Source organism: Empidonax traillii, unplaced genomic scaffold (assembly GCF_003031625.1).
Source record: "Empidonax traillii isolate 1590-97213 ecotype Southwest subspecies unplaced genomic scaffold, ASM303162v1 scaffold415:size763157, whole genome shotgun sequence".
NCBI classification, from domain to species: Eukaryota; Metazoa; Chordata; class Aves; order Passeriformes; family Tyrannidae; genus Empidonax; species Empidonax traillii.
In genome coordinates this window covers 444,311-470,969 of record NW_020955608.1, presented here as the reverse complement: position 1 = coordinate 470,969, position 26,659 = coordinate 444,311, and the positions used below count along the sequence as shown (strand labels likewise).

Here is a 26,659-nt window from a genome sequence, read left to right as displayed (position 1 = left end):
TTTTGCTCACAACTCCTGAGATTTATCTTTTCACTGTGAGAATAAGCATGGGGAATTTCCAAGCTACTCTGTTGCTGAACTCAGGCTAGTTGTGACCAGAATTAGCCACTACCCAGGGATGACTCTCTGGAGGAAATTACACAAAACAAAGACCCTCCAAGGTCATTTCAAAACTAATCAACAACCATTGCTGTTTTTATTTCTCTTATGTTAACAGCAAAAGCTGAAGGGCTTATGCAAGATAAACTTTCAGAGTCTCCTGTGCAATCACACTCCCTTCACAGCTAAGGAATAAAAGAAAGCATCCAATTATGTTACCTAACACAACTGTAGCATCTTAGTTTTCTAAATCCCATTTTGAGAAAGACCAACATTTTCACTGACGACTCTGTGGTTTTACTTATTTTTGCAAATAAATTGCTTTATCTGGGCTCAGACTGGGATACTGTCACTTTTCTTTCACCTGAGTTTTGTGTAGAGTCCATAGCAATGCTTTTGCTGATTCCAAGCTTTGACAATGAGTCCATCCTAGCAACACCAGGAGGCGGCTAAGAGGGTTGAATTCTCTTCTCAACAAACTGTTCAGGCTTGAGTAGTCTTCTCTTTTCAGTAAAGTTAATGCAGTCACCTAGAAAACAAAATGAAGAAGTATTCATTTTTCCAAAATAGAGAGACCCATAGTGCTGGCAGACTATGTAAGCAAGTAGCTGTTTCAATATTAGCTTCACTAAAATAGTGAAGTTCTGCATCTGGAACTTCCCTAAACTTACATTTTCCAAACCATCAGATTACTCATCAGCAAATCTGTCTTAAGGAAAAAACCCTCATTTTAAATGCTTACTAAAGAGCCAACTCACACTCACCCTACATTATCTTTACGTTCCTCTTAGTGATTATGTCACTGTCAAGGGCATTATGAAGGAGATTTCTATGAGCACATTACTTAGAAGTGGAAATATGTTCAATCTTAAAAACCTTGCATTTTAATAGTGACCAACTCCTTCCATTCTATTTTTTCTATCTACGTAAATACATTCAAATCAATTAATTACAAACACATTATTTTTCATCAGGACTTCCAGCTCTTTAAAACATAAATTTTTAAACATTGTTTATTAACATAAATTAAAACATAATTTACCATGCAAATTATTCACACAGTCCCAAGTCTACCAGCATTAGAAAAGCAAAGCAACAAGTTCAAGGTAATGAGGTAAATTGAGTATCCAACAAAATTACAAGCAGAACACAGGACTTCTTAAATCCCCAAAGATTTAATCTTCAGTCTGCATGAAGATGAGCTTTTCCCAAAATCTCACTAGTTGTTTTATGTTCAGCTGCAAGTTGGGGAGTTATCACCAGTTATCCCATTGTTGCAATTAGTCATAACCCCTGGTAAACACTATATGAATACAAAATGCTTCTGTGCACCACCAAGATATAATCAGTACAGGGACTGACTTTAGCCTCCATTGGGTTTCCCTGTTAATGATTTTATGGCTGTACCAGAATCTGTTCCAGAAAATGCTTGCTGCTGCTCAAGCAGTAGAAATAGGCTGTCTTCCAAGAAGAAGCTTCTATAGGATCTGAGAACAAACTCATCACAGTTCGCTCTGTATCCAGCTGCTCAGATGAACCTAAAAAACGTCACAAGAACATGTTTCCAGTAGAGAGGGGTACCTTTAACAGAGGCATAATTGCTATTGATTTAAACTGAGAAACACTCAACATTTTCTCAAACACTAACCAGATGTTACATGTTAACAGCTTAGATTCTCAGATACTGTTACTGGATAACAAGAAGGCCAAGCAGGGAAATTTGATAAAAGGTCAGACTGGAAACCAGGAAACTGTCTGGACAGTCATTAACATAGCAAGAGCCTGCTGAGAACAGAGATTGTTTGCATCAGCTCAGGTTACCCTGCCTGACTTTGTTTAGCCATACACATATTCTCTGTATGTTTCATGAATTCTCTCTTGTGCTCTGAGATGCTGTGCTGCTTTGCAGGGCCTTGGCAAGGACTTACTCAGCACAGGAAATTCTCAGATCTGTACAAAGTGAGATCTGTGCAAAGTTAGAGTGAAGGTACGTGGATCTCCACTTCTCTTCCCCCATGAGGAAACACAAATTGTAGTTATTATCAGAAATACTAGAATTGGCCACACTAGCCTGAACATCCCTTCAGGAATCCCTATGAGCGAAGGGAGAAGAGAAGATACAAACCCCACTGACTTACACCTCTGTGTACAGAGGTGAGCAAAAGAGGGTAGCCATTCTAGTTCTTCCTCCTTGCACACTCACCTGCCACTTTACTGACAAGATCATGAGCATCACTTGCCATTCAGCTTCGGCTGAAATCCTCACAGAATATGCTGAGTTGGAAGGGACCCATCAGGATCATCGAGTTACAACAAAATGTACCAGTCATAGGGAGCTACAGAGGTTGGGAAGTTATTGTTGGTACAAAACCAACAGCTGGGCTCTGGCAAGTGAGCAGGTAATCAAACTGCATCTTCTTTCCAGATGGGATATCAGCCAACTCCTCATCTCCTTCCACTTTCAGAAGTTTACTTTTCCAGTATTAAGGGGTTTGAATACTTTGGGATTACTGAGGTAACTGAATTGTTACTGGTCAGAAATGGAACATCCTCCAACATGGATGACCCTAAGCTGGAGTCATACTTTACGTGCCTAAGGACTGTCAATCTTCTTACAAGCAAGGTCTTCATCAAGAGAAATGCTGAGCAGATTGAAATAGAAGGATGGTAAAGGAGGTGATCACAAAAGAAGACAGCATAGACTGCAGAAATGTAGAGAGAGAACTGCTGTTCCTATGCTAATTCCTGGCTTTAAGGATCATTTTAGAATCAACTTTCACAAGACTCTGTGGTTTATTAAGGCATCTTAGCAAGAACACTGCTCGACTTCTTGACAACTTGCCTGTTTAATGCCTCAATGATTTTGTTAAACAGGAAATCAAAACAAAGCAAAAAGTGAAACAAACCTTTTTGTATAGACTTTGACAACAAAAACTTTTCTCTTTTTCTTTCTGTGAGAACACTGCTATAAAGGCTTAACAGGCCATGGTTCTGTTTCCTCAGCATACAGCTTAGTAGCTTCTCCTCCCTCAGCGGGCTTCCCTCAGCCCAGCACACATCCAAGAGCTCCCTGAATAGGTGCTTTACTTCATCTGCCTGATGGTCCACATCAAAAGTCACTATACTGAGAGCAGCATAAATTGTATCTACTAGTTCTCTTTGATCTAGTTCGGCTGAAATCTCAGAACTGCCTTGAAGCCTCTGCAGAGATTTCAAGGAGTCACAAAGAAATTCAACAAAGATGTTCTGTAGAGAGCGATACTGCTGGAGTGAAGAGCTGTGTGTGCCTTGTTCCTCCTGGAAGAACTCCAGCAGGGCTTTTGCCCTCTGGGGAGCCCGCAGCAAAAGCTTCCGGAGAGCTGAAACAACATCCAAACTGAATTTGTGAGAACAGTCATCTCTTCTTTTGCTGTCTGTGATGTGCTTGTTCTGGGTGCACTCAAATGCTTCAAACAGTTCCTAGTAGGGAAAATATAAAAGAGTAAGCCTTTTAGACTCCATTAATATATGAAATGAATTATTTTAAAAAATAGGAGAAACCTGAAAGCAAACAGATAAATCAGTTTGGAAACACCATACTACCTAGGAAATCCATTATTAATGGTCCACCTTATCCAATATCCTTCCTAGAAGAGTGGCTATGTCTGAATATGTAACAAAATATAAAGAATCCTATAACGCACAAGCACACTCTAAGGACCATGTGCGACCAAGATACCATAGTTCACAGGCAGGCCCTGTGAGGTGGCTGAGGCACCTCTTAGCAATATATTTATGTGACTTCATAAGCCACTAAGAGCATGATGATTACGGGATTTTTTCTTAATCCTGCTTTTCCAGATTCATATTATCTATCTACCAACTACATCATCCTCATGAATTTTCCAAACTTATTTAAAACTGGCCAACAGATTCAGAAGCCACTTCTTTCTTAAGCAACAATAATTTTTCTTCCTAACAGAAGCACACCTACAATCCAGAACTAGGAAGGGAAAAACAAGCAGAAACAAAAAAAAATCCCAATTAGCTCTCCCAGTAAGGGGTGGGAAGGTGAGGGACAAGCCAGTTGAGTAGCACTTAAGCAGCACTTGTGGCATTGCTGGGAAGAGGTGGTTGGTGTGCATAAAAAATGAGAACAGAAGACAAGTCCACAACACGCTTTTTTTTTTTTTTTCATTTGCTGGATCAAAACGTAGCTCTACCTACCAACACACCTCTGACAGTAATCGTGACAGAGGTTGCTGAATCTCATGTTTCTGTGCAACACCGGTGGACAGTGCGGACATTCATGACCTTGGAGGTTAGATGGTAACATGCACGGACTTCATTACTCATTAACAGACTTTCAGCAGATTTACTTTAATCAACATTCAAGTTTACTTTGCTTGTTTTCATCCTGTACCTTTTCATTCTGTATCTTTAGGAAAATATTGAATATCTTTTCCTTATTCATATCCAAAGTTGCCAAGAGCCTCTGAATATACTCAGTTTCCATTTTCCCCTTAAAAAATGGCAAACCAAAAAAAAAACCATCTTTAAAGAGAATCTATATGACTAGAAGCAACATCTTACGACATTTCACACACCATGTCAGGTCTAAATCTGTTGTAACTAACACCAAATTAGGGCAGTTCTACAATCAGTAACTTTCCTGATTTACTGCTCTATACTTGATTTTGATATTAATCCATCTTTGCATATTTCCACGCATTTGTCAAATAAATCAGTCCGCATGTATTAACTAAGAATGGAAAACTGGGTCCTGGACCTCAGAGCACACATCATACCAATTACCAAACAACACTGGTGATAACAGTAGAGCATTCAAAAACTTCCAGGAATGGGGAAAAGGGGTGCATAGGAGACAAAAATTAAGATCTCAGGAAAAAAAAAAAAAAAAGAAAATAGACATACTTTAAAAATGTGCTTGCTGACTATACTTTATTTTAGCTCACAGTGGGTTTTAGGTTTATGATTATTACAGGTGTCTACAGATATGAAACTGTGGCAAGTAGATGCAGTCAGGACTGATTTGTGTCACAAATACCATGTAGAAAAACCTGTGCTGCCTGCCTGCAACCTCCACTCTGGCCAGAGAAATCACTTGCAGGCACACTGGATTAACTTGAGAAAGGGATCTGAATTACACTCCCTTTCAATTGCCTGGAAGGTTATTAACACATTAAGCTCTCAGGCAGTCAAGTTATCAAGGAGCATTAACTCAGATCCCATATTCTGCATAACTGGACATAGCTAATAAGAAGAAATAGGGCACAGAAGTAGCTCACCTTTAGGACTTCCTCAGAGACATCCTTCTGTAGTTCTTCTAAGAACACTAAAAATTCAGTTTCTCTCTGAAGGACAACTGGAACAGTTTTCTGAAACCATATATGAGTATGGGAAAGATATTAGTCAATAAAACTTTTATTTATCTACATTACCATATAAACCTATCTTAGATATTTCAGTAACATTGTGATGCAGACTGAAATACAGCTCTGAAGATACCTCGTTCTCAATTAAAGGCTATTCTGCAATTAGGTTCTGCTTTTACACCAACTGATTTTATTTATCTGAAAGTTTGGAAACAGGGATAAGCGTCACTTTGTCAAGAATTACAAACCCATCAATTCCTCAGAACATAAAGAAAAAATGCAAGTCTAAGTAGTGACTAGAACAAATTAATTTTTAAAAAAGTACACAAATCCCTCTTATAAAGAATTGTCTGATGCCTGAGCTATTTTATTGTTAATGTAAGAAAGGTGTTACACAAATGCAGAAGTTGATACACTCATGCTTCTCATTTGTATGAATGTTTAAAGTGAAAAAGCAAAGTTCCGATATCTTGAAAAAAAAATCCAATTTTTCTCTCCAGCGTGAAGACTAACAGTTGTTTCTTGACAAATTTGTTAAACATAAAAGCAATGCACTTCTCCAGATATGCTGAGAACTTAGTTCCATGAAACATGGGAAAGGCTACCATTTATATAAGCAACTGGGCAGACACTGTGCACTTGGAAGTCAGCTAGAAGTCAGAACTGTAAACTGCATTTGCAAGTCAGCTAGATGTTTGTGTACCTGATTCCTGGCAAGCCATTTCTCCAGCACAAGAAGCCAAAGCCATGCTGTTCTCCATGGGCTAGAATTCTCTCCCCATCTACAAAAGCAAGAAGCACATACACCAGATTATACAAGGTCCAAGATCCGGGAAAACACTGTCGGAGATAATTTTGATTTCTGTATTTCTTTGTGTAAGATAAAAACAAAGATGACTAGAAAGCTGAAGACAAGTCAGACAGAAAACAATGAAGAGGAACCTGAATATTGGTGCTGCTTGGACATTAACTCTGATTTCTGCTGTGCAGATAACTGCTTTTAGATTGGCCAAATACCACATGCATAGTTCTTCAAAACAATTGCATTTATTTCTGGTGTAAAGTTCAGTCTGTATAGTCCTCTTCGAGCACTTCAGCAGATTTCTCTGAAATGTGACCACTTGCCAAGCACTGCTATTTCCTGTTCTGTCAATTTCTACCCTAGAAACTGAAAGACTTTTAGGTCACAGCAGCCCAAGTGCAGATCTATGCCCAAACTAAAAGTGAAGCAATGTACTAACTAAACAAAGAATCCCTCTAATTTTCCTCAGTTTTTCACGTGCTCCAGTACTTATATATACATCCCAAAGTCTATACAGTTAGGGAACATATTCAGTACTGCCAAAAGGACTAGAAAAAACAAAAAGCACAACATATTTTACTGTCCTTTAAAAATCTCAGCACTACTAACTAAAACCTTTAGATGTGATAGCCTATCTATCAAAGATAAAAAGACTGAAAATGCTCATGTTTCACATGGCTATTACCAATATTCATCTAACCATGTGCACACCTTCCTCCAGACTCTAACTGCTGTTAGTGTAAATTGTTTCTTAGAACCTTTACCAAAACGTTACACAAATGTGAAGAAGTATGATCATCTGATTATACAGGAAGAATACCAACGTTCCCTGAAGTGCCAGAAAGTCACCCCTCATATGCACCTACTTGAAAAGCAGTGATAAAACGTAACTAGGATTGAGTAAAACAAATGCTATTTCAAATTCTGGTGTGGGAAAAATAAGAAATCAACAGCATAATTTGAGTTTTTTAGAGTTTACATTTTTTAAAACTGTGAGGTTTTTCAAGAGCTGGAAACAAGAGAACATTTTAAGTAACTACAGGGCTCATCTTGGTGGTTTCATTTCTAAATTAACCGAGGCTCAGTGTCAAAGGAATGTAATTTCAAGAGTTGCTCTTTCTCCTTCAGCAAAATCTAACAAAATCAGTTCTGAGATGCTTACAAGTAGTTTTAAGCTTGTCTCAAACACCATGCCAACCACGTAAATGGGCACAGCTCGTTATCCCAGTGACCCGGGAAACCTGCTACGTTCTTGGTCAGTGATTATGTGTCCACGTTCAGATAATAGGACCACTAGGAACACCGAAGGCACCGAAGCACTGAAACAGGTGCTACGTCCCAGATCCTACCTGGCTCCCCACAGTCTAACTGCTCCTCCTCACTTCACACTCAAGTCTGCTGAGCCAGAGCAGTACCTTACTTACCTCACCCCCACGGGGCACGCTACCAGAGCCTGAAGAATTGCCTCCACCTTCCCGGGGTCGTCGCCGTGCCCCTGGCTCAGCTGGGGCACGCAGGCCTGCGCGAGCTCCCAGTGCCCATGCCGCACGCACTCGCAGAAGAACCCAAAAAGACGCTCCAGCGAGACCGCTTCTTCGCTCCCAAAAGAATGCATCTTCCCAGGACGAGGGGTCACACAGGCGATGCCGCGTTCCCTGTCGGGGCTCTACTGCACGGCCCCGGCACCGCCGCCCCGCAGCCCCACCATCTTGGCCGCCGCCATCTTGACCGCCGGCTCAGCTGAGCGCGCCGCCGGGCGGGCACGCGGGCAAGGCACCCGCCCATTGGCCGAACCGGCAGGGATGTAAATAAACCGCCATCTTTGTTTGGGGTGCCTGACGCCGCCGGGGAGGCCCGGGCAGCGCCAGCCCCGCCCCCCCACTGACCACGCCCCTTTCCGGCCCACTGGCATCAAGAGCCAGCTCCGCCCCTTGGCTGGGACGCGGCGTTTGTGAGGGGGCGGGGGGGTCAGGGCGGGGTCTGTGCGAGTGTTCTGTGGTGGGGACGTGGGTGTGGTACACCTGCATGTGCGGGTGTGCAACTGTACACACCGGCAGAGAGAGAGCGGGACGCGTACAGGGGTATAGACACATCTCTGCGCGTACATTTACCCCTTGTGTAGCTGTATAACCCTGTAGGTATACTGTATGTATACCTCACTGTGGTACATATATATATATATATATATATACACACACACAAACGTATCTATACCCACATATATTCACCTATGCATACATATACCTATACATATATATAGGTGTGTACACCTACAGGATATACGGCCACATATAGGTGTTTATGTACGGTGTACACACCTAGACCTGTATAGGTGTATACACCTATATATAGGTGTGTATATATAGCGCTGCAAGTTGTGTATATATATTATTATTATTTATATTATTTTATATAAATAAATAAAATATAAAATAATATATTTTATTATATTTTTTAAATTATTTTTAACCCACTGAGAGAAGCTCATTGAGAAGGCAGAACTGGTATCAATAAATAAATTACTTCGGGTTTATATGTATTACATATACAAATACAGTACGTTATGCACACACACAGAATTTTAAATAGCTGAGTAAAAACGTGTAGGTACAGGTGCAGGCAGACAGAGCTCCAGCCATGTCTGGCCGGGCGTTCCTGTGCGGGGCGGTGGGGTCCCCCTGCCCTCTCACTCTGTTATTTGTGAGCTCCCCCAGCGGGGCGAGGCGCAGAGGGCCGTGACTCAGCTGCTGGGCTGGGTGGTGTACAGCCGGTGTTTAGCAGAGATAACCCCCCCCCTCAGCATCCTCCCTTTATTCCGGGTTTTTTGTTTGCTTTTGTCCTGACGCACAAAACAAAAACTCCTCCGTGGAGTGCTGCGGCGAGGCAAGTGTAAGCGGCAGAGCGGTGATGACAGAGGACAGGTGTGCCAAAGTAAGTGACCGAGCGAGTCCCCAGGGCTCCTGAATGGAAAATACGGGAAGGGAACTATGTCCATGTGCACATGCTAGAACCCACCAATAAACCACGCAAGATGCTGCAGGAGTTTGTACCACTACCTCCTACAGCTTCCTGAGTATTTTTAACCTGTCCTGTCAACTCCACGTCAGCAGATAAATGGCATGTGGGCAGTCATGCCTCTGAACTTTCTACAGCCATGCCAGGCGAGCTGTAACTTATGAGACCATGTCGGCATTCAGTCTATGGAGTTCTGATACCCTGTGCTTTTAATGATGGTGCTTACTATGGCACAGCTCTGCGCAAGTGATTTCTCAACCTGTACTTTCAATCTGGGGTATTATTTTGTATCTTGTCTCTTCTCTAGGCAAGAAAGGAGCTTTAGTGGGACATGAAACCTGTATGAGGACGGACTTCATTTATCCTGGGATCTTTAATGCTTATTATGCACTCTAATTGATTTTTCCAGTTTAAAGTATCTCCCTACAGTCAGGCTCCTTCCTTGAGAAGCTGCTTCCTTGTGTTAGATACGTGAGGTGCTTGATGCTTTTTTTACAAAGTTCAAAACATACCTGCAGGAGTCATCTGCCCACTTCTGCAAGGGTAAATGTACATTATTAACAATCAGCAGTACTACTGTAATTTTTGAAGGTATTTTTTAATTAATTTCTTCCAATATTGACCTTGTTAGGAATTAGAGGTTTATTAATATATCTGTGAAGCTGTAAAGGTATCTGGATGTAAATATCAAAGCAGGAAAATGAATTGCATAAGGTCATCCTAGCAGAAGATAGAACTAGTATATTGAAATTAGGCAACAAGGTATAGGCAACACCTCTTTTGTCTTGAATTTATGTGTGCATGTTGTGCAGGTCTTCTAGCAAAAGTCTGAATTTTTACCTTGGAACACTGGAATGATAAAGCTCTTTTTATCTAAAACCGGGTCTGTTGTGCATTGCCTTGGAATATTATCAGTGTTACGCAAGTTGCTAATAACGTTTAGTGTTTTATAGCAGCTTCTTTCTAAGTGAATCTGCATAGGGAGTGATTACATGCTGCAGTGTGGTATTCTGACATTTACATTTTAAAGCCATTTCTGAAACCGAAGTCTCAAAACATCCCTATCACTTGTTTCCAAGCTCTCTCTTTAATATTTCCATGTCAGCTGTGGTCTGTATTATTTCCTCCACTAACCATCAAAGCTGTTAGAGAATTACTTAAAAACAGTGAATGTAGGTTGGATCTTTGGATGGAGTTTGCAACTACAGGTGTCTGTGAAAAGGACAAAAGTAAGTCCACCAAGAAGCCATTTTCTAGCTTTGAAAGAGTGTGACTTTTCAAAGTCACCTCTGAGGGCGTGGTGAAAATGCAGTGGCAGGGCAGCATCTCTGCTGGCTTTGCACTTTTATGATGGGGCACAGAGGCTGCCCGGCGTGCTGTAAAGCCTCCTGGTGCCAAGTTAGCCCACCGAAATCTGGTAACGAATTTGAGCTGGCACAGTAAGTTCATGCAGTCTGTGCTCTGCATCGTGCTGCCACAATGCTTTTCCTCTGCTGCATGGAGTGCTGCAACCAGTTTTATTGTGTCATCAGACCACAGCAGCCATTGCCATCTCATCCCAGGTGTGCCAGCCATCTGAGTCCTGCAGTACCTTCTCTGGTCTTGGGGAGTGACATCAGTCACCTGAAGGCAGTAGTGGGTGTTCCCAGAGCCGTGCCTCCAGGGGTCTTCGTCACACAGGTCACTCAGGTAGAGCAATGACAGTGGCCACTCACTCCCCTTGCTGACAGCAATTTTGGTCAAACACTGCCCAGGGGGGCCAGCAGTCTTGTCAGGCAGCCAGTGCCTTGTCAGCAGGCACTCAGTTATGGCAGCCCTCTCTCTCCCCTCAGATGCCAGAATACAGAATTTATACTGAGAGTGCAAGAAGTACTTCAGGACAGAAATATTTTTGAGTTATCTTGTGCGTGTAAAAAATAAAACCAATTTATATCAGGTGACCCAAGCAGCCGTTAAAACTTCTTTACCCACATCACCGACTGCAGCCATTTTTTTTCATTGTTCCCTGCAGGTGGAGCAGTATGTTGGTGAAATTAAAGGTGGCCTGAGACCAGCCATGAAACTCACAGTCATAGGGATGGTACACTCCAACCCAAAGAGGTAAGTGAAGGTGGGGGATTCACCATGTCATACATGCTCCTACCTCTTTTCTAAACTCAGCAGCTTTCTTAGAAGTCTGTGCTCTTTGGAGGAAGAAAGTCAAACAGATTAATAATTTATGGCTTTACTTAGGTTTCCTGCACTTAGATCAAAGGTCAAGGAGGAGTTTACTCTTTGACTTTGCTGGCTGCCCTGACAGGATTTTCTACTCCTTCCCCTTATCTAATGTGAACTAGAGGAAAGCACACAAGTGGCATTTCTCCTCCAGGAAGAGGTACAATTCTCAACCTGCATCTTGGTTGTCTGCTGGGAGTTGGAATCAACACCATTTAAAAAGCAATCTGACATGAAATCAACACCTGTCTATAGTCTTTAAAGCATCTGTCATGTTCACCATGTCCTTTAACATTTCTGAAAGCTCCAGTAATTTAACTGGGTCTTTTTCAGCTTTTCAGTGACTCTGCTCTGTGATCCAGTGGATTCAAACAAAGATGTTGGGATGTTATTTACAGTTAATTTCAGTGAGAAATCCATCACCCGAAATGCACGAATTGGTGGGAAATGGGGAAGAGAAGAGAAGGCTATTCCGTACTTCCCATTTACAGCAGGCGATACGTTCAAGGTAATTTTTAGGGTACTATGAACAGGGTAGAGAAAAGGAGGGGAGAAAGGCTGAAGGCTTTGTATGTGACCACAAATAGCTAACTACTGGCATTGGCAAGTTAACTAGTCTAGTATGGCACAGATAGCAACAGTTCAAACCCTGAAGGGAGAGATGCATTCCTTTCTCCAATCTAAGTGAGAGTACTCCCTGCAAGGAGCTTTGCAGTATCATCTCAGTAGCGGCTGTTATTTATTAGGGGATTTCAGAAGAACTGGTAGACTTTGTGCTTCATTATCCCCATACCATTTGGTTATAAGTCCATGCTGGTGAAATCAACCCTGTTGCTGACCTCTAACACCCTTCCCTGTCCTTTTCCATTGCAGATGGAGTTCTTATGTGAACACCAGCAAATACGAGTCTTGCTTGATGGACGGCAGCTCTGTGACTTCACTCACCGCATTCAGCCTCTGAACTTGGTTAAAGCTTTGCAGATCTCAGGGGACATCAAGCTTACCAAAGTGGCTTGAAAAAAAGGAGACCACAATATCACCCGAGGACAGAGGAAAATGTACTTTTTCTTGTCTGAGAAATGTTTAATCTCTTTCCTCTGGTTAAATCTGGAGAGTGGGAACTGTATTTTTTTGATTTGCTGATGTGTTTGAGATATATGCTTTTTTTCTCATACGCAGTCAGCAATTGCAGAGCTATGGCTGGTCTGGGTAAATCTGAGATATACTTTTGGCCTCCCAAACTGCAAGACTGATAATGCCGTGCAGTATCTCAGATCCTTATGATCCCTTAACCCCCCCACGCGTGCCAGGTGGCAGAGCTCAGTCCTCTGCAGTGGGGTGGCTGTTAGCCTTGTGACTAGAACTGGCATTATGTAGGTGGTGAGACTGAGAAGAGAGAAGGAGGAGACTTTCTTGTAAGTCAATAAGGGAATCTGTTGGTCCCCAGCAAGGGGGCCCATTGTCGGGAGGGAATTGCTTCTTCTGGAAGCTCTGCTCAATCAACACAAAGCCATCTGGGCTTCCGAGTACAGATTGCCTTACCAACATCCCTGTCTCTTCCAGGTAGCTTTTCCTGAATTGAAAGGTTTCAACAGCCGTGGATTTCACAGTCTTCTCTGGACCAGGCCTAGGAAGTGGTATCTGTAGCTGAAACTGCATTGCCCATTTTTGTATATAATGAAAACTGCATCTTTGCTGGCAAACTTCTTTAAATAAACTCCATTAAATATTTGAACACATGTAAGTGTTGTGCTGTTATTTCATTGCTGTAGCTTTTGAAGAAAGTTCTACATACATGGCTATTCTAATAAATATATAAGCATATATCATATGCTGCCTTTGGTGATGAGACTATTTTTTAGTACCCATCTTGGAGAACATAGAATCTGCAAAGAGATGGGTCTGTGGACAGAGAGCTATCAAATTCCTCTGTAACTTCAGGGAAGATATATAGCATGTTGCCTTCAGAGGGCTTTTGAAGGTTCTGATGAGCTTTGCTGTCAGATACAGGTACTCATAAAACATGAAATTTTATGAAAATAGTAAATCAGGTGTTTTAATAATTTCCTACATTCCATTTTACCCTCTAGTGTCTCAGTTTATGTATAAATCTAAAATTACAGTGAATAAAACCATTATTTTTCATATACTCAAACTGCCCTCTGAGAAAAATCATATTTCTAAAGAGCACAGGTTATTCAAACTCACTGTTTTGGGGGTTTGGTTTGGGTTTTTTTTAATATATTTAATGATATTAAAGACAAGTTTAGTAGACAAATAATGGAAAAAATAATGACCTAAGATAGAAAAAGCAATAACCATATCTGCTACTATAATTCTCAACCCAAATGGTTCTCCAAGATAAATGGACTCATGGTGACAATTGAAGGAAAAGTCTTGCTTTTATGACTGAGTGATTTCTTCAAATATATTCAGCACCAGAAATTGTCTGGAACTGCCACGGGTCTGATTTGATACTCAGGATCCTGTACTGCTCTGATATCATTACCAGCACAAGAGCAACCTATATAGTGGAGAGGAAGATTCTTTGGGTTTTGTCAAGTCTAACAGAGAGCCAAATAGTAAAGCAGATGGATGGACAGGCAGATCCCTTGTTTGTTTTGCAGTACTGATTATCCTGGCAGCTGGATTGTGGCTTAGCACAAGATTCGTGTGGTATACCAAGAAAGGCAGCCTCAGACACCAGCACCTTCCATGACTTTGATGTTTCAGTCTTAAAAAATTAGTTTATTTTCCCCTTTATAAAGGGGAAATAAGCAAGACATTTCTGCTTTAAGGTAAAGCACAATGTGGATCTGTCAGGTATAAACTCGTACAAAAAGTTCTTTTCTTCCCTCTCGGAATATTGTATCTCATAATTTCATCATAAAGCCCCATTTGTCTGTATCCACCTATTGTCTTTTGTCTCTTTATTAGATGGTAAATTCTTGGTGGAGAATTATTCTGGATCTATACAACGTTAAGACACCTAGGATGCTGGTCTGCCAGGAACTGGTAAGTGTTATGGTAATTCAAATAACAGAAATAGACTGTCAAGGGGAAAACAATACTCCCAGACAATGAGAGCAGAAAACTTGGTCACAGCTGTGACTTGCCATTTGGCATGGAGTCCACATTACTCATGTCAATGGTTTGATTGCCTCAATCCACTGCACTCGCTCTGCCTTGGAGCTGGCCTGGATATAATAATGAATGTCATTCTTGGTGATGATTTTGAAGAGATTACCTTGCACATTGCCCTTAACTCCTGCAGAGAAGAAAAAAAAAAAATATCAGGAAAGTGCTCAGAGAAAGGTTTTCTGGCAGACATGAAGCTTCATAGGGAAGAATTTAAATTTAGTGAAGCACGTAATCAAATCTTCCCTTTTTATTATGGATAAGACCTCTAAAGCTCTTGTGTCTTTGATTTTCCTTCTGCAAAATCCCTGAAAGTGTTCAAGGCCAGGTTGGATAGGGCTTTGAGCAACCTGGTCTAGAGGAAGGTGACCTTGCCCATGGCAGGGAAGTTGGAACAAGATGATTGCTGGGGTCCTTCCAACCCAAACCGTTTGATGATTCTGTGATTCTATGGAAATAAAGATATAGTATAGACATTCCTGCCATAGATTGTATGAACTATGTGCACTACGCAACATATATATAATAGTCTCTCTTTAGATGAAGACTATTACTCGAGTTATACACTGGAGGGATGAACTCCCTACCAGTTTGTACAGTAGATAGGTTTGCTCCTGCCCATATTTGGGTTCCTCCTAGCAGGGAAATCTATCATGTCCCCCTGCCCCAGACCAAACCTTTTATAGACCCTCTCTTTAAAAGATGATCAGTATTCGAGATCCATTGTGCTTACTGTCATAAAATAAATTGCTTCAAAAGCAGAAATACTTATCTGCTCGGCCAAGGTTTTAGACAAATGCCTAAGCTAAGCAAATGCTCTCACAGAACTGGTTTTTGTATTGCTGTGTTTATGTCTCCCCTATATTTGGGTTCTAGCAGATCAAAAAGGAAGAGCTAATAGCATAAGTAGAGAGGGCATGCAGAAAAGGGATGGTATCAGAGGATACCTCAAAACTTTGAGTTAAACATCCAAAATGAGGGTATTTCCTGTTTGTCTGTTAACTCTGGAATAATAATCAGTGTCTTAGGACTGCTTCAGAGGTCATATGACTAAGAAAAGTCCATAAAACCTTGGAAACACCCAAGGTACATGGAAATAATGCTAAAAAAAGTCCCCTTTGGTGTGGACAGCCCAGTTGTACAGGGACTTGTGACATGCCTCTTCTCCTGCTTGTGAGGAGGCCAGCACACTTGTGCGTACAAACAGCCATACACACAAATCCATACCAGAAGACTGCATTGCTGTGTCATAAATATGTATGTACAAAAGTTTAGAGGCTTGTGCTTACCTGCTGGGACTCCATTGTCCTCTAGAGCTGAGACAAGACAGCCACGGAGGGAGAACCCACCGACCGGCTTGTTTTCTTCCTGCAAAGAAAAGAGAAACAAGGCTTAGCTGGAAAATATCATTAAAATAATTTCCCAGAGCTCATACATTATTTTTAGGAAGTTGGGGGTGTAAGGCCAGTCATTCCACGTATGAAACATCCATGTCACAAAAGAAGTCAATTAGAACATATAATTAAGTCTTAGATATTTATCTGATGTAGCTGATTATGGTGGAGATCAGTTAAAAGCACAAGGGTAGGCAATCACATTTCAAACTTATGTATAGTTTTATCAACAACATACACTGAGTATTATAGATATATTTCTGCAAGTTTTTAGTTTGCTGCTTTTTGTTGAGACTGTATGAGAAAAATCTGACTGTTTTCACTAGCTGGCTGGTGCTCTTGTTTCTTGCCTTTAGGTTCTGCAGTTTGAGTTTATAGTACGACAGTGGTGACTTCCAGAGGAAAAAAAACCACAAAGGAACAGGCAACAAAAAGTAAACATGCTCTAAAAGTTCTTTTCACTGGTATATTTTTCTGTTTTCTTTAAAAGTCACATAAAACGTTTCTATAAATTATTTTTTTTTAGCAATCCTGTTAGGCTGTGTTGTACCCTCTGCATCTGGGTTGCTCATAGTGATTATTGTGTCTATGAAGATAAATTCTACTATTCCATGAACAAATTTAAAACTGAGCAGTAGAAATTCCTATAATACTTTGTCATCAAGGAGACCCTATTCAATGTTAGAATAAGAATGTAAAAAATCCTGGTACCAGTATGACCCTCAAGTGTTGGGACATCAGCCCAGAAAGATCACATCCCAGGAAGAATCCCTGCAGGACCATGGTCCCAGATTCTGTGAGTGCAGCAAAAGACTAATCCTGAGAAGAGTTCTGCCCCTTGGCTAAGGAAAAGGAATCTCACTGTGAAAAAGACAGGATGGAAGATGCAGGATACAAAATCCTACAAGGTCAACCTCCTAGGGTAAGGTCAGAGAGGTCTAATTCCCCAGGAAATGAATAGAGGAACCCAGAAAGAGATCTGTGTGAGAGAAATATTTACAGCATAACTGTATTTTCATTACAATGTTTAGATATTCAAGAGTATTTCTAGGAGTGGTAACTTCCCACTCACATACCTTAGTGGGGTCATAGTAGTGCAAAAAAGCAGGATCAGCTCTCAAAACAAATTTCCTCACCTTCCAGTTTTTCCTCTTGTGCCCCTGAAAAACAGAAGAATTAAATTTACCACCTCCTGAAATGGCCATTTTCCTGCAGGCTGTAGGGGAGACATAAATATGTACCAAAAAAAGAGCTTTTGGAGCCAACAGAGAAAAATCTTTCCTGACATCTTGGTAGTTCCCAGAATTTTCTGCTTATCTACCTTCTTCACACATTGAAAATTCCTTCCTCTCTTCCTTCCCTGTGCTGACAACTAAGAAAGCAAAATGAACATATCCCTGATTCCCTTTTAATATTAAATATGGGTCTCAGATTAAAACTCATGCCATGTATGCTCTGAAGGGATTATGTCAGATCCTTTTGCAGCTCTGGTTTTGAGGTTCTGGGGGCTGCCCCTTGCTGCTGCTGACCATGGGAAGAAGCTCCTGGACAGCTCTCATGTCCTGTGGTGATGGAAGAGCTGCCCTGCCAGCCTGCGGGGATCCCCCAGTGCCCCACCAACCCTTGTGGCACCCTGGCAACTGGAGGAGGGAGGGTTGGGAAGCATCTGGTAATCCAGTTTGCACAGCACTAAGGTCAGAGCTCTGGGTACAAAGCTCCAGAGTAGAACTGTGGCCATACAGTACAGGTAGGGTTCCATTTGCAGGTGGCTGTGTTATGCTTTGAAACAGCATGATTGCCCCTCATCTTTTTCACAGCAAGGGTAAGAAATTAAATCTTGGAGACCAACCCTTTAAACAATTATTGCCAGCAATTTCACCACCACCAGAGCACCCACATGTACATGAGTGACTGCCCACAGGTAAATGTCCACTTCATGGAAAAGTCAAACTACTTGGCTTTGAAATTTGTCTGTGGCTGGCAAAGCATCGTCACTGCTCACACTACCCAGATGGGATACATTAAACCAGAGGAACAGTGGCTCTGCTTGGAAGTGAGTGTAACACCTCTGGTGGGATTTGGAGTTTATGTGGGACTTTTCCTTCTGACAGTGTTTTGTACCTTTCAGTATATGCTCAATATATACAGAATATCCAATTAATCTTGCCTGAGCAGCAAGTTCCATAGCTCACTTCTTTGTAACTACATCCTCTTCACTGCGTGATCTCTACCAGTAGTTCTGACAGGCAAGTTAGTTCTGCTGGCCACCACTCTTTAGCCCTGCATGTGTAAATCACGTTTATTCTCTAAGAAACCCTACTAGCTGTCATTTTTTCTGTTTCCCAGTGCAGGTTCAAAGACTGTGCTTACCTGTTTCACTAAGAATCCTTGCTTCACAATTGTGCCACTTAATTCAGAGATGTTAAATTGTACCTCTTCCTTGGAACTGGTATTTTTCTTACCACTCTCAGCCTGCAAATAGGGTAAAGATGGTTTAATTTTTCTTTTTAATCTAAACACACTTTTAAGTACAAAAAGTACTTAAAAGTACTTTCCCTTGAGCTGTTTTTAGCCCACATTTCCTGAGTGAATTCTACTCCATAGCTTTGCTGCTAAGCCTTGTAGTCCCAAGATTAACAAGCACGTGCTGTGTACATGCATTGTGACCCTGAGTTGAAGCAGAACTGCAGCATGGCCTCCAACACATGCAGACACAGCACTGCACTCCAGGGACACACCCCTTTTAGTGACCAATTATGTAATTTGTAGATCCCTCTATAACCATGTAGCTACTCGCCTCCAGCAAATGTGCCAGTGTTAGTACTACTAACAGCCTAGGGCTGCTCCTTCTGCATATTCGCTTTCTCAGCCTTCATATTTTGCCTTTGATTGCAAGCTCTGTGTGTCCTCTTCGCCACTGCCCCAAATCAAGCATGTGACATGGGGCAGAGGATGTGCTTCTGTTGGCAGCTGCATCACTTACAAACATGTACAGTGCGGTGGAGTCGTCAAGGAATTTCTCAGAGGGGTCGCTGAAGCGCATGGCCTCAGTGCTGCGGGTTCCCACAGGCCTGATGAAGTTCTCATCCATCAGCATGGATGCCAAGGTGACCGCCTCGAATCGTGACACAGCAAAGCTATTGGAAATGAGCCAGTCTACCAGGGCAGAACCTGCAGAAAGAAAGGCAGCTCTCATACCAGCGCAGTGTGCTCTTCTGAGGGCAGGGCAGGTGGTCTCATGCCATGCATTTTCACTTGCTGAAACATTTTGACACTATCACAAAGGCTGTCAATGAAGTGCAAGTTTGACCTTGTGTGGGGTCCTATGAGTGCTTCCATATATCCAAAGAGCGAGAGAAAGGTGTTGGAGAGCTTGGCTGCACTGCAACCGAACCACAACCAATACCACTATGAAAGGCAGGATAGCAGCTCCCTTGCCTCTGCAGTGTGGCATGTCAGATGTGAGGTGGCCCTTTGCCTGCAGTAGGTGTACCTGTGAAGGTCTCTTTATATCTGTTGCCTTGATCCAAGTTGCGGGTCAGCTTAATTCCGGTATTGCTGTCATACATCCTCTCCACTATGTCACTGTAAGTGAGAGCACAGCACATCAGTAGATGAGAAAGACAGGCAGAAATTGCCATGTACTTCTGTCAGCTCTAGGGGTGTCCTCATGATTACTCACATAAAGATGAGAAGCATTCTAGTACTCCCCCAGAATATTTGTCCTAAGTAAGTTCTAGGAAAACTTCATTCTTCTAACAGCAGCATTAAACCAGATGTGCCTCACAAAGTATTTTACAATTTAAAGTACTTCAAACCGATCTATAGTCAGCCTTGATTTACCTGCTCAAGGCAAATAAAAATTAAATTTTTCTATTTCCTAATGAGTTCTCTGTTTCCTCTTATTTAACATGAAATCTTAGTCTGGATTCCAGCTACCAGCTCATGATGGCATGAACAATGTCACCACCCAGTCTTTTCCTGATAATTCATCTTCTGAAGTAATACATCTCCCCAGTGAGAACATTTGCAGCTGACTAGGAAGGTCTCCAAGCCAGCAGTGAGGTGTTGGTGCAGAATGCACATACTCCCAGAAGATAATGGTCAGGAAAATGTACTTTCCCTGGCAAAAGTGTGTGCAAACCTAGGACAGGGCAGGCAGTTTAGAGCTTCCTGGCCACATGGAAGTGGATCAGTGCAGAGTGGAGCTTCCCTTGACCCTCCCCAGCCATCAGCCCAGGTGCTTTGCGAGCTAGAGCAATAGAAGTAGAAATGGCTTACACTTACTGTAGGCTGATATTATCTAGCAGTTTGAAAGAGTTCTTCATTCTGTGAAGTTCTTGTACCTGTACTGGGTGACCAGCATGAATAGCTCCAGTGATGTCCAAAGCCCAGGAGTCACGCTCCTCCCTGGAGCAACATTCAAGGAAATAGTCTGTATTGGTTTTTGTCTTTAGTTTGATGAGCAGCTGTGGAGAAAGATGTGCAAAGCAATAACATTGTTTAGACATTTCCCTCCTCTTGCATTTTGGTGCTTTTAGCACTGGCCAAAGTGACGCAAAAAAGTCTGATCCCACCTGAGCAGCTCAGAGTAATTCTTGTTCAGAAGGATTGTGGGCACAACTCTGGGTTTGGGTTTTTTTGTGTGTTTTTGTTACCATCCCCCTCAAATCCCTGGGTTTTCAATTCCAAGTATGATTCACGTGCGTGGAGGTCTCAGTACTTAAGAGAGCAGCCAACAGAATGGATTACTGGAGTGTGCTGCTGACTGTGGAGCTTTTCACATCCAGGTCTCTACAACTACTAACCCTCACTAGGCTCTTTCTGCCATGAGAAGTCCTGAAATAATCAGCAACTTCCAGTCATTTCCGTTCTGGCCCCATGCAGAGGAAGTCTGTACTGCTGCTACCCACGGGCAAGCAGAGAAGTGCAGGAGGTATTTTCCATTCCAGAGCCCTCTTGCTGGAAACTTTCTACAGCAGCAATGTGCCGTTGATGAAGGAAAAGGGAGTCTGCTCTGTCTGCCTGGGGGCACCCCATGGATATAGCCATGTTTTAAGGCAATTACCACAGATAATGTTTCCCTTTCTTCCCATCCTCAGCTTTTATTGAACTGCTTATGTACCCCATGTTTTTTTTTTGTTAATGGCTGTGACTCACATTTGGGCAAAGACACAAAAAGGGGGTTCATTGCCTCTCCTGGTTACATTGCTAATGGTAGCTTGCTTTTGGCTGGGCTTAATTCTGAAAGCACCCCAGTGGTATGGTTGCAGTAATCAAAGAAGTCAGGAGGAGAGGAAAAGACCAGTAAGAAGTTAGAAAGTGAGTGACATTGAGAAGAGATACATATTTTCAGTCATACCGGTCTGTTCTCATATTCCAGGCATGGACAAGTAATAGTGCAGCCATCCAAAAGGATCCTGCCCTTTGGAGAAGGCTCCTTCTTGCCTCCTTCAATTTTGTAATACAGCAGCTTATCCTGAAGCAGAACAAACCATCTCACTTTCCAGTTACGAACAACATGTCCCTAGAAGGGAAGAAATCCACATAGCTAACTTTAACACAAGCATTCAGAAATCACCATATTTTAATATTTTTTTCCTTCTTTTTGTTTTGTTGTGAAAATACCATAAACTAATAGGAAACTGCATGAAAAGAAATGAGGAAAGTCATCATGAGTCCTGTTCTCCCTGAAATACACATTTTTAGTAACAAAATAGAACAGCTCCATCACTGTAAAATCACAGAGCAATAGAAAAGTGCTTTGCTCTTTTTCCAAAGAAAAAATCTTTGATGGCAAGAATTGTTTCTTGCAAAACTCATGAATTATCTCAAAGAGCTGTCATTTAGGTGCACATCTGTCTAGAACAGGCAAGAACAGGGCTAAATACAAAATGTGTGAAGGCTCTTGACAACCAATTCCTCTTTTACAATGACCCTGGGAGATGCCTTTTTTTTCTTCATTTTGTTGTGACTCTAGATACCAAGTGGTTTTGCAAATGCTTTGCTTGATGAATTAGCTTTTCCTTACCTCCCCTCTTACTACTACTGAGTAGTTAATTTCTATCCTACCTGCCTCCGATCTCCTGGGCTAAAACATTCCCTGTGCTACTGTTTCCTGCAAAAGAAATATGTTTTTTACTGACAAAACACTGAATAAAGGCTGCTGTCGAATGCCTCCTGGGTTATACCAGAATACAGACAAAACCTCCTATTTCCTCTCTCTAAACAACCCCCAGCTCTCCTTAGTCTGGCTAGAAGATGAGCAAAGCCAGCGGGGGCTGGCACTGGCAGGCTCGGTCTTGTCAGATGGTGTCAGGTCCAGCTTTGCCGTGTGAGGACCTGACTTGTGTTTCTACAGGCAATGGAATATTACAGCCAGCAGGCAAAGCATGGTGTAGAGGAAGCTCTGACACTTGGGAGAGGGTGGGCATGGCTAGAAAAAAGGAAAATATAAGGTCCAGTTGTGGCAGGAGTCAAAGATCATTAATTCTCTGTGAATGAAGGGGAAACTCACAAATTTCCAAGTAAAGGTGGGGTAATGAGACTCTAAAATCCAGGGTATTTTAGATCCAATGTCTTCTAGTCTATACTAAATACAGTTTATGTAACTTGGGGTTGTTCTCCTCTTTGCATCTCTCTATGTTGTAAAGTCCCTTGGACATTTTTCCTGTATGTTCTTCGCTATAGCTCTTTTCTTTCCTTCTTGGAGATGTTCTCTGTTTCAGGAGGTTGCCTTACATTTTTTTACTTTATCTGACTTCCACACATTTATTTTGTATTTATAATGCATTACGATACATAATTCAGTAATTTATAGTGCATTTAGATCATCTCCTTGCTTCTGCTCTCTTCTTAAGAAAGCTCTGTTTTCTTTACCTGATTCTACCCCTTCCTCCTTTTCTCTCTCTGGATCCCTGGATATTTTCTCCCTCAGTTCCTTTTAGTTGCTTTGTTTGTGGTGTCTATCCTATCAAACTCTGTGTCTCAGTGATGTCATACAGCCTGCTGGCAGTCACAGTTCAGTGTGCTGTGATAACCTATTCCTCTCATGCACTTGGTGCCTCTGCTTCTCATCTTGAATTCAGTACTCAAGAGCCAAAAAATATGACTATAGCTCAGAAAAGAGACCAAGAGCTGGGGCTACTCTGTCCTTTCTGCTCAAGGGAGGAAGGGGAATAGCCTCTTCTCCACATGGAGCATGGCTTCATGTGGCCAGTGACTGGCTGGCTGACTGGCTGGGAGCCCTGCCAGGAGAGCTCCTGACCAGGATTACCTTCATGTTAGCACCAGAAGCACTGCCACGTACCGTAGAAAAGCATTTCCCAAGGCGTGGCAAAGCTTTGAACAAACCTTTGAATCACATTTTTATATGAAACCAAGGACCATATTAATCACTGAGACAGGGTCATGGTACTAAGAGCAGTTTATGTCACCTCCTAAATTGCCTTCTTGTGTCCCAGCTATGACTGACTTGATCTTGCAGGAAGAAGCATTGGGAAGGCTGAAATCTGTGACAGCTGAAATCTTTCAGCTCTTTTCACCACATTTTGGTTTGAGGTTATGGAAGAAAAAAGTTATTTCAAATGCATTTTTGTGTTTGCATTGCTCTGAGCCCCTTCAAAAAGGATAATCTATTCTCCATTCTCTCATATGAAATGGGAAACCTTGCTCAGCTGGATCACTAAAGAAGGCACAAGCTATCTTAAGAGACTGTCAAAACATCTCCCTTCTCTCAGTCCTCCCATGGTCGTTTCCGCTGCTGCCGCAAATGTGCTCTTTGCAGAGGTGTGGGCAAGGTGGAGACATGTTGGCTTTCTAACACCTGAGCAATCCTGATACCTAATTCCCTTTCCTCTGGGTAAATGTCAACACAGGAAAACTTGAGGGTGGGTAGCAAACACCTGCAGTTCATGCAGCTCCCCTGGCAGGGATCTGCACAAACCTGGAGGAGTTCCTTTCCCAGGAGGAGAGAGGAGCCCCTCAAACCCAGCACCCAACAGGTTGCCTTGCCATGAGTCCAGGCTCGATCCAGTCCCTGCTCAGGGGTTGCTTCCGCATTTGAGTAGAACCACACGAAGGGGGACCGGAGCACTTACCCGTTTGACAAGGAAGCCCTCCTTCAGGATTCCAGCTTCTTCCTGCATCATGGCCAGCAGGGAAGAGAGCGGAGCCACTGCCGAGAATTGCCTGAGCCCTGGCAGCCTGTCCCTCTGCACATGATTTGTTTAAGAAAGCTCATTTTTCTTTGCTCCCCTCCTCCACGGTGACGTACTCTCCCTGGTTTTTCCTCCCTCCCTACCTATGAGACATTAGCTAAGCAATGAGCTGGCTCATACATTACCTGCCCTCTGGGAAGTAAAAAAAAGGGATGTCTAAAAAGAATCTTGAAAGAATTTCACAGAATTTAGTAGAGAAAAATGCACACAGAATGAGCTGGCCAATATAAGTAGCTACATGATGACAAATCAGGTATTGCAGAAGTAGAATTATAAAATAGCATCCCTCAAAACTTCAGACTGATCAACCTGCTTAAAACTTCTCGTCTAAAAAACACATCTCACAGGAGTTCTACAGATTAGCATGCTGTATAACATATGGAATATTATTATTACAAGGAGACTTTTACAAACCTTACAGTAACTTCTTCTGCTAGAAATTTATTTTACCGAAGAAGGACCAAAGCACCTAAAAGACCACTCTACTTTCAGTGACCTCTGGACATATAAACCAAGACTCTCAACCTAATATTCTAAGTCCGTACATAAGTGGGCTTTCCGTAAGGCAGTCTGATTCATGAACGCTGTGCAGTGACCTCTTGTACCTCCTGAGCACCTCTGAAACAGAGTGCCTTTGTGTGTCTGAATACAAGCTTAGATGTTTATTGCATTTTTGAAGACTTTGTCTTCTGTCCTGATGAAATAAACCAGTATTAGTATTTCAGGCAGCACTGCTGTTCAGAAATGATTTGCTGTACTGTTAGCATTCCCTGACTTGTACTAAAATTAAGGTGATATGCGTGGGCAGAGCTATGCCTGTGATAAGAAGTACAAGGTAGAGCATAACAAATAAACAAAAGCACTTGTTGCTATGTAAAGAGTCCAAAGGTCAGTTAGACAAACTGATTCAAATATTTCAAGGCACACTTTCATGAACTGAGGAAAAGGAACAAACAAATTTCTTTATCTTTATGCTATTTTTATAATTTTTAGCTAGGAATAGCAAGACACTGAAGAATTGAAACTGACATTGTACTAGAGACAACCCAGAGAACAGTCCTGCAGAGATCATGAGAATACGAGTGACTGAACACTACTTGAAGTTAGAAAAACTGATTCTGCATAAAGAGAAAACATGCTGGCTGAGATTTCAAAAGCAGTGTGATCCATGTGGAAGTTACCTATGTAGCTCCTACTGTACACCCTTTGCCTCTTGGAAAAAAAAGCAGTCAGTCATCATGAAACTGGCTGCATAAGTAATTTCTCAGCATGTTTGTTCTTCACTCCATCTCAACTAAGTACTGTAAGTTTAATAGAACACCTAAAAGAGTTTTTTTTTTTTTTTTTTTTTTTTTTTTTTTTTTTTTTTTTCTGGTATGTAGTATTTTAAAAGTTACCAATGGAAGTTTCTGCAATTTAAAAAAAAATAAATATTTTGCCTTAAAATAAAGCAGAAATTAACTGAATGTATTTATTTTAATTGAAAAATAATCTCCATCTGTGTTTGTGTATATATATATATATATATGTATGTAAAATATTGTATTCAGAAGCAGAATCTTGGAAAAAAAAACCCTGATGCAATAAGCAGAAATCATAAAGATTATTTTCAGCTCCCAATGTTCTGTACATCAGAATTAAACTGGAGAAAAAAAGAAGAAAATTTGAGTCTAGGTATACAAAAGACATTACTGCTGCATGCATTTCCTGGACATGCACTCTTTATATAACCAGCTCCAGGAATACTGTGTTCCACAGTTTGGTGTTTGAGGTTTGAATTACATTGTTCAGCTTGTTACTGCAGGCAATTTATTACAAGGTGCTATTTCATACTAGAGAGGGCAGGTAGGAGCTTGCAGGGAGCTCTTGCTCAGACAGAGATCTCAGAATTGCTCCTTAACCAGTTGTTGCTGAGGATCTGAAAAGCTCTTTTTCTCCAGCACGTAGACCACCCACAACCCTGCAGACAGATCCTGGCAAAACTAAAATTAGCAACAAAGAATTCTATTGTCAAAGTGGTGGTGAATGGTGAAGCAAACATTGCTTTAGCTGGTCATTAAACAATAGGTTTTATATCAACTACTTTTTATTATCTGGAGCTTTCACTTCCTTCAATACCTCAATGCATTTCTTCAATACTTTGCATATTTATCATACACACACCCCTTCCCCCCCCCCCTCCCCCCGTCTCATTCTGGAGTTAATCAAGGCTGAAAAACTGCCCTTATATTGCTCCCTGAGGCTGAATAAACACAGATCTTGCAAGGTCAGATGGTGTAAAATGAGTCATTAGATCTGGATTGCCATATTCACACATGGGATGTGGAGGCAAGTTCCGGCATTGAACTCCTCTGGCGGAAAGGGACATGATTCATTCCATCTGTATAAATCTAGGGAGCTTGA

The 26,659-nt window shown here is 41.7% G+C and overlaps 3 protein-coding genes across 5 annotated transcripts in view; 1 reads left to right on the top strand and 2 right to left on the bottom strand.

Moving 5' to 3' along the window:
* ZFYVE26 (zinc finger FYVE-type containing 26) overlaps positions 1-7,923 on the bottom strand; it is a 46,951-nt gene extending 39,028 nt beyond the window's left edge. For both annotated transcript variants that reach the window (XM_027894045.1, XM_027894046.1), the window contains exons 1-6: positions 7,701-7,923; positions 6,178-6,256; positions 5,388-5,477; positions 3,006-3,558; positions 1,507-1,637; positions 464-628 (exon numbers count right to left, since the gene is read on the bottom strand). In XM_027894045.1, coding sequence (XP_027749846.1) covers positions 464-628; positions 1,507-1,637; positions 3,006-3,558; positions 5,388-5,477; positions 6,178-6,256; positions 7,701-7,891 — 1,209 coding nt within the window. In that variant the 5' untranslated portion in view covers positions 7,892-7,923. The remainder of the gene's footprint in view (positions 1-463; positions 629-1,506; positions 1,638-3,005; positions 3,559-5,387; positions 5,478-6,177; positions 6,257-7,700) is intronic.
* Positions 7,924-8,301: 378 nt separating this feature from the next.
* Positions 8,302-13,240, top strand: LOC114062530 (galectin-related protein A-like). Of its 2 annotated transcripts, none has more exons than XM_027894039.1 (4): positions 8,302-8,341; positions 11,301-11,391; positions 11,839-12,013; positions 12,379-13,240. In XM_027894039.1, exons 1-4 carry the CDS (start codon positions 8,302-8,304, stop codon positions 12,520-12,522), a joined length of 450 nt encoding a protein of 149 aa, XP_027749840.1. In that variant the 3' UTR covers positions 12,523-13,240. The 2 variants fall into 2 exon arrangements, with proteins under 2 accessions (XP_027749840.1, XP_027749841.1); XM_027894040.1 differs by lacking the exon at positions 8,302-8,341 and adding an exon at positions 9,073-9,207 and having other exon boundaries at positions 11,303-11,391.
* A 26-nt stretch (positions 13,241-13,266) lies between these two features.
* Positions 13,267-24,285, bottom strand: PLEK2 (pleckstrin 2). Its single transcript, XM_027894035.1, has 9 exons — positions 24,137-24,285; positions 21,400-21,564; positions 20,325-20,506; positions 19,531-19,622; positions 19,021-19,208; positions 18,408-18,509; positions 17,114-17,197; positions 15,933-16,011; positions 13,267-14,773 (listed from the first exon to the last, which is right to left on the bottom strand). Exons 1-9 carry the CDS (start codon positions 24,185-24,187, stop codon positions 14,646-14,648), a joined length of 1,071 nt encoding a protein of 356 aa, XP_027749836.1. The 5' UTR covers positions 24,188-24,285; the 3' UTR covers positions 13,267-14,645.
* Positions 24,286-26,659: the final 2,374 nt, after the last annotated feature.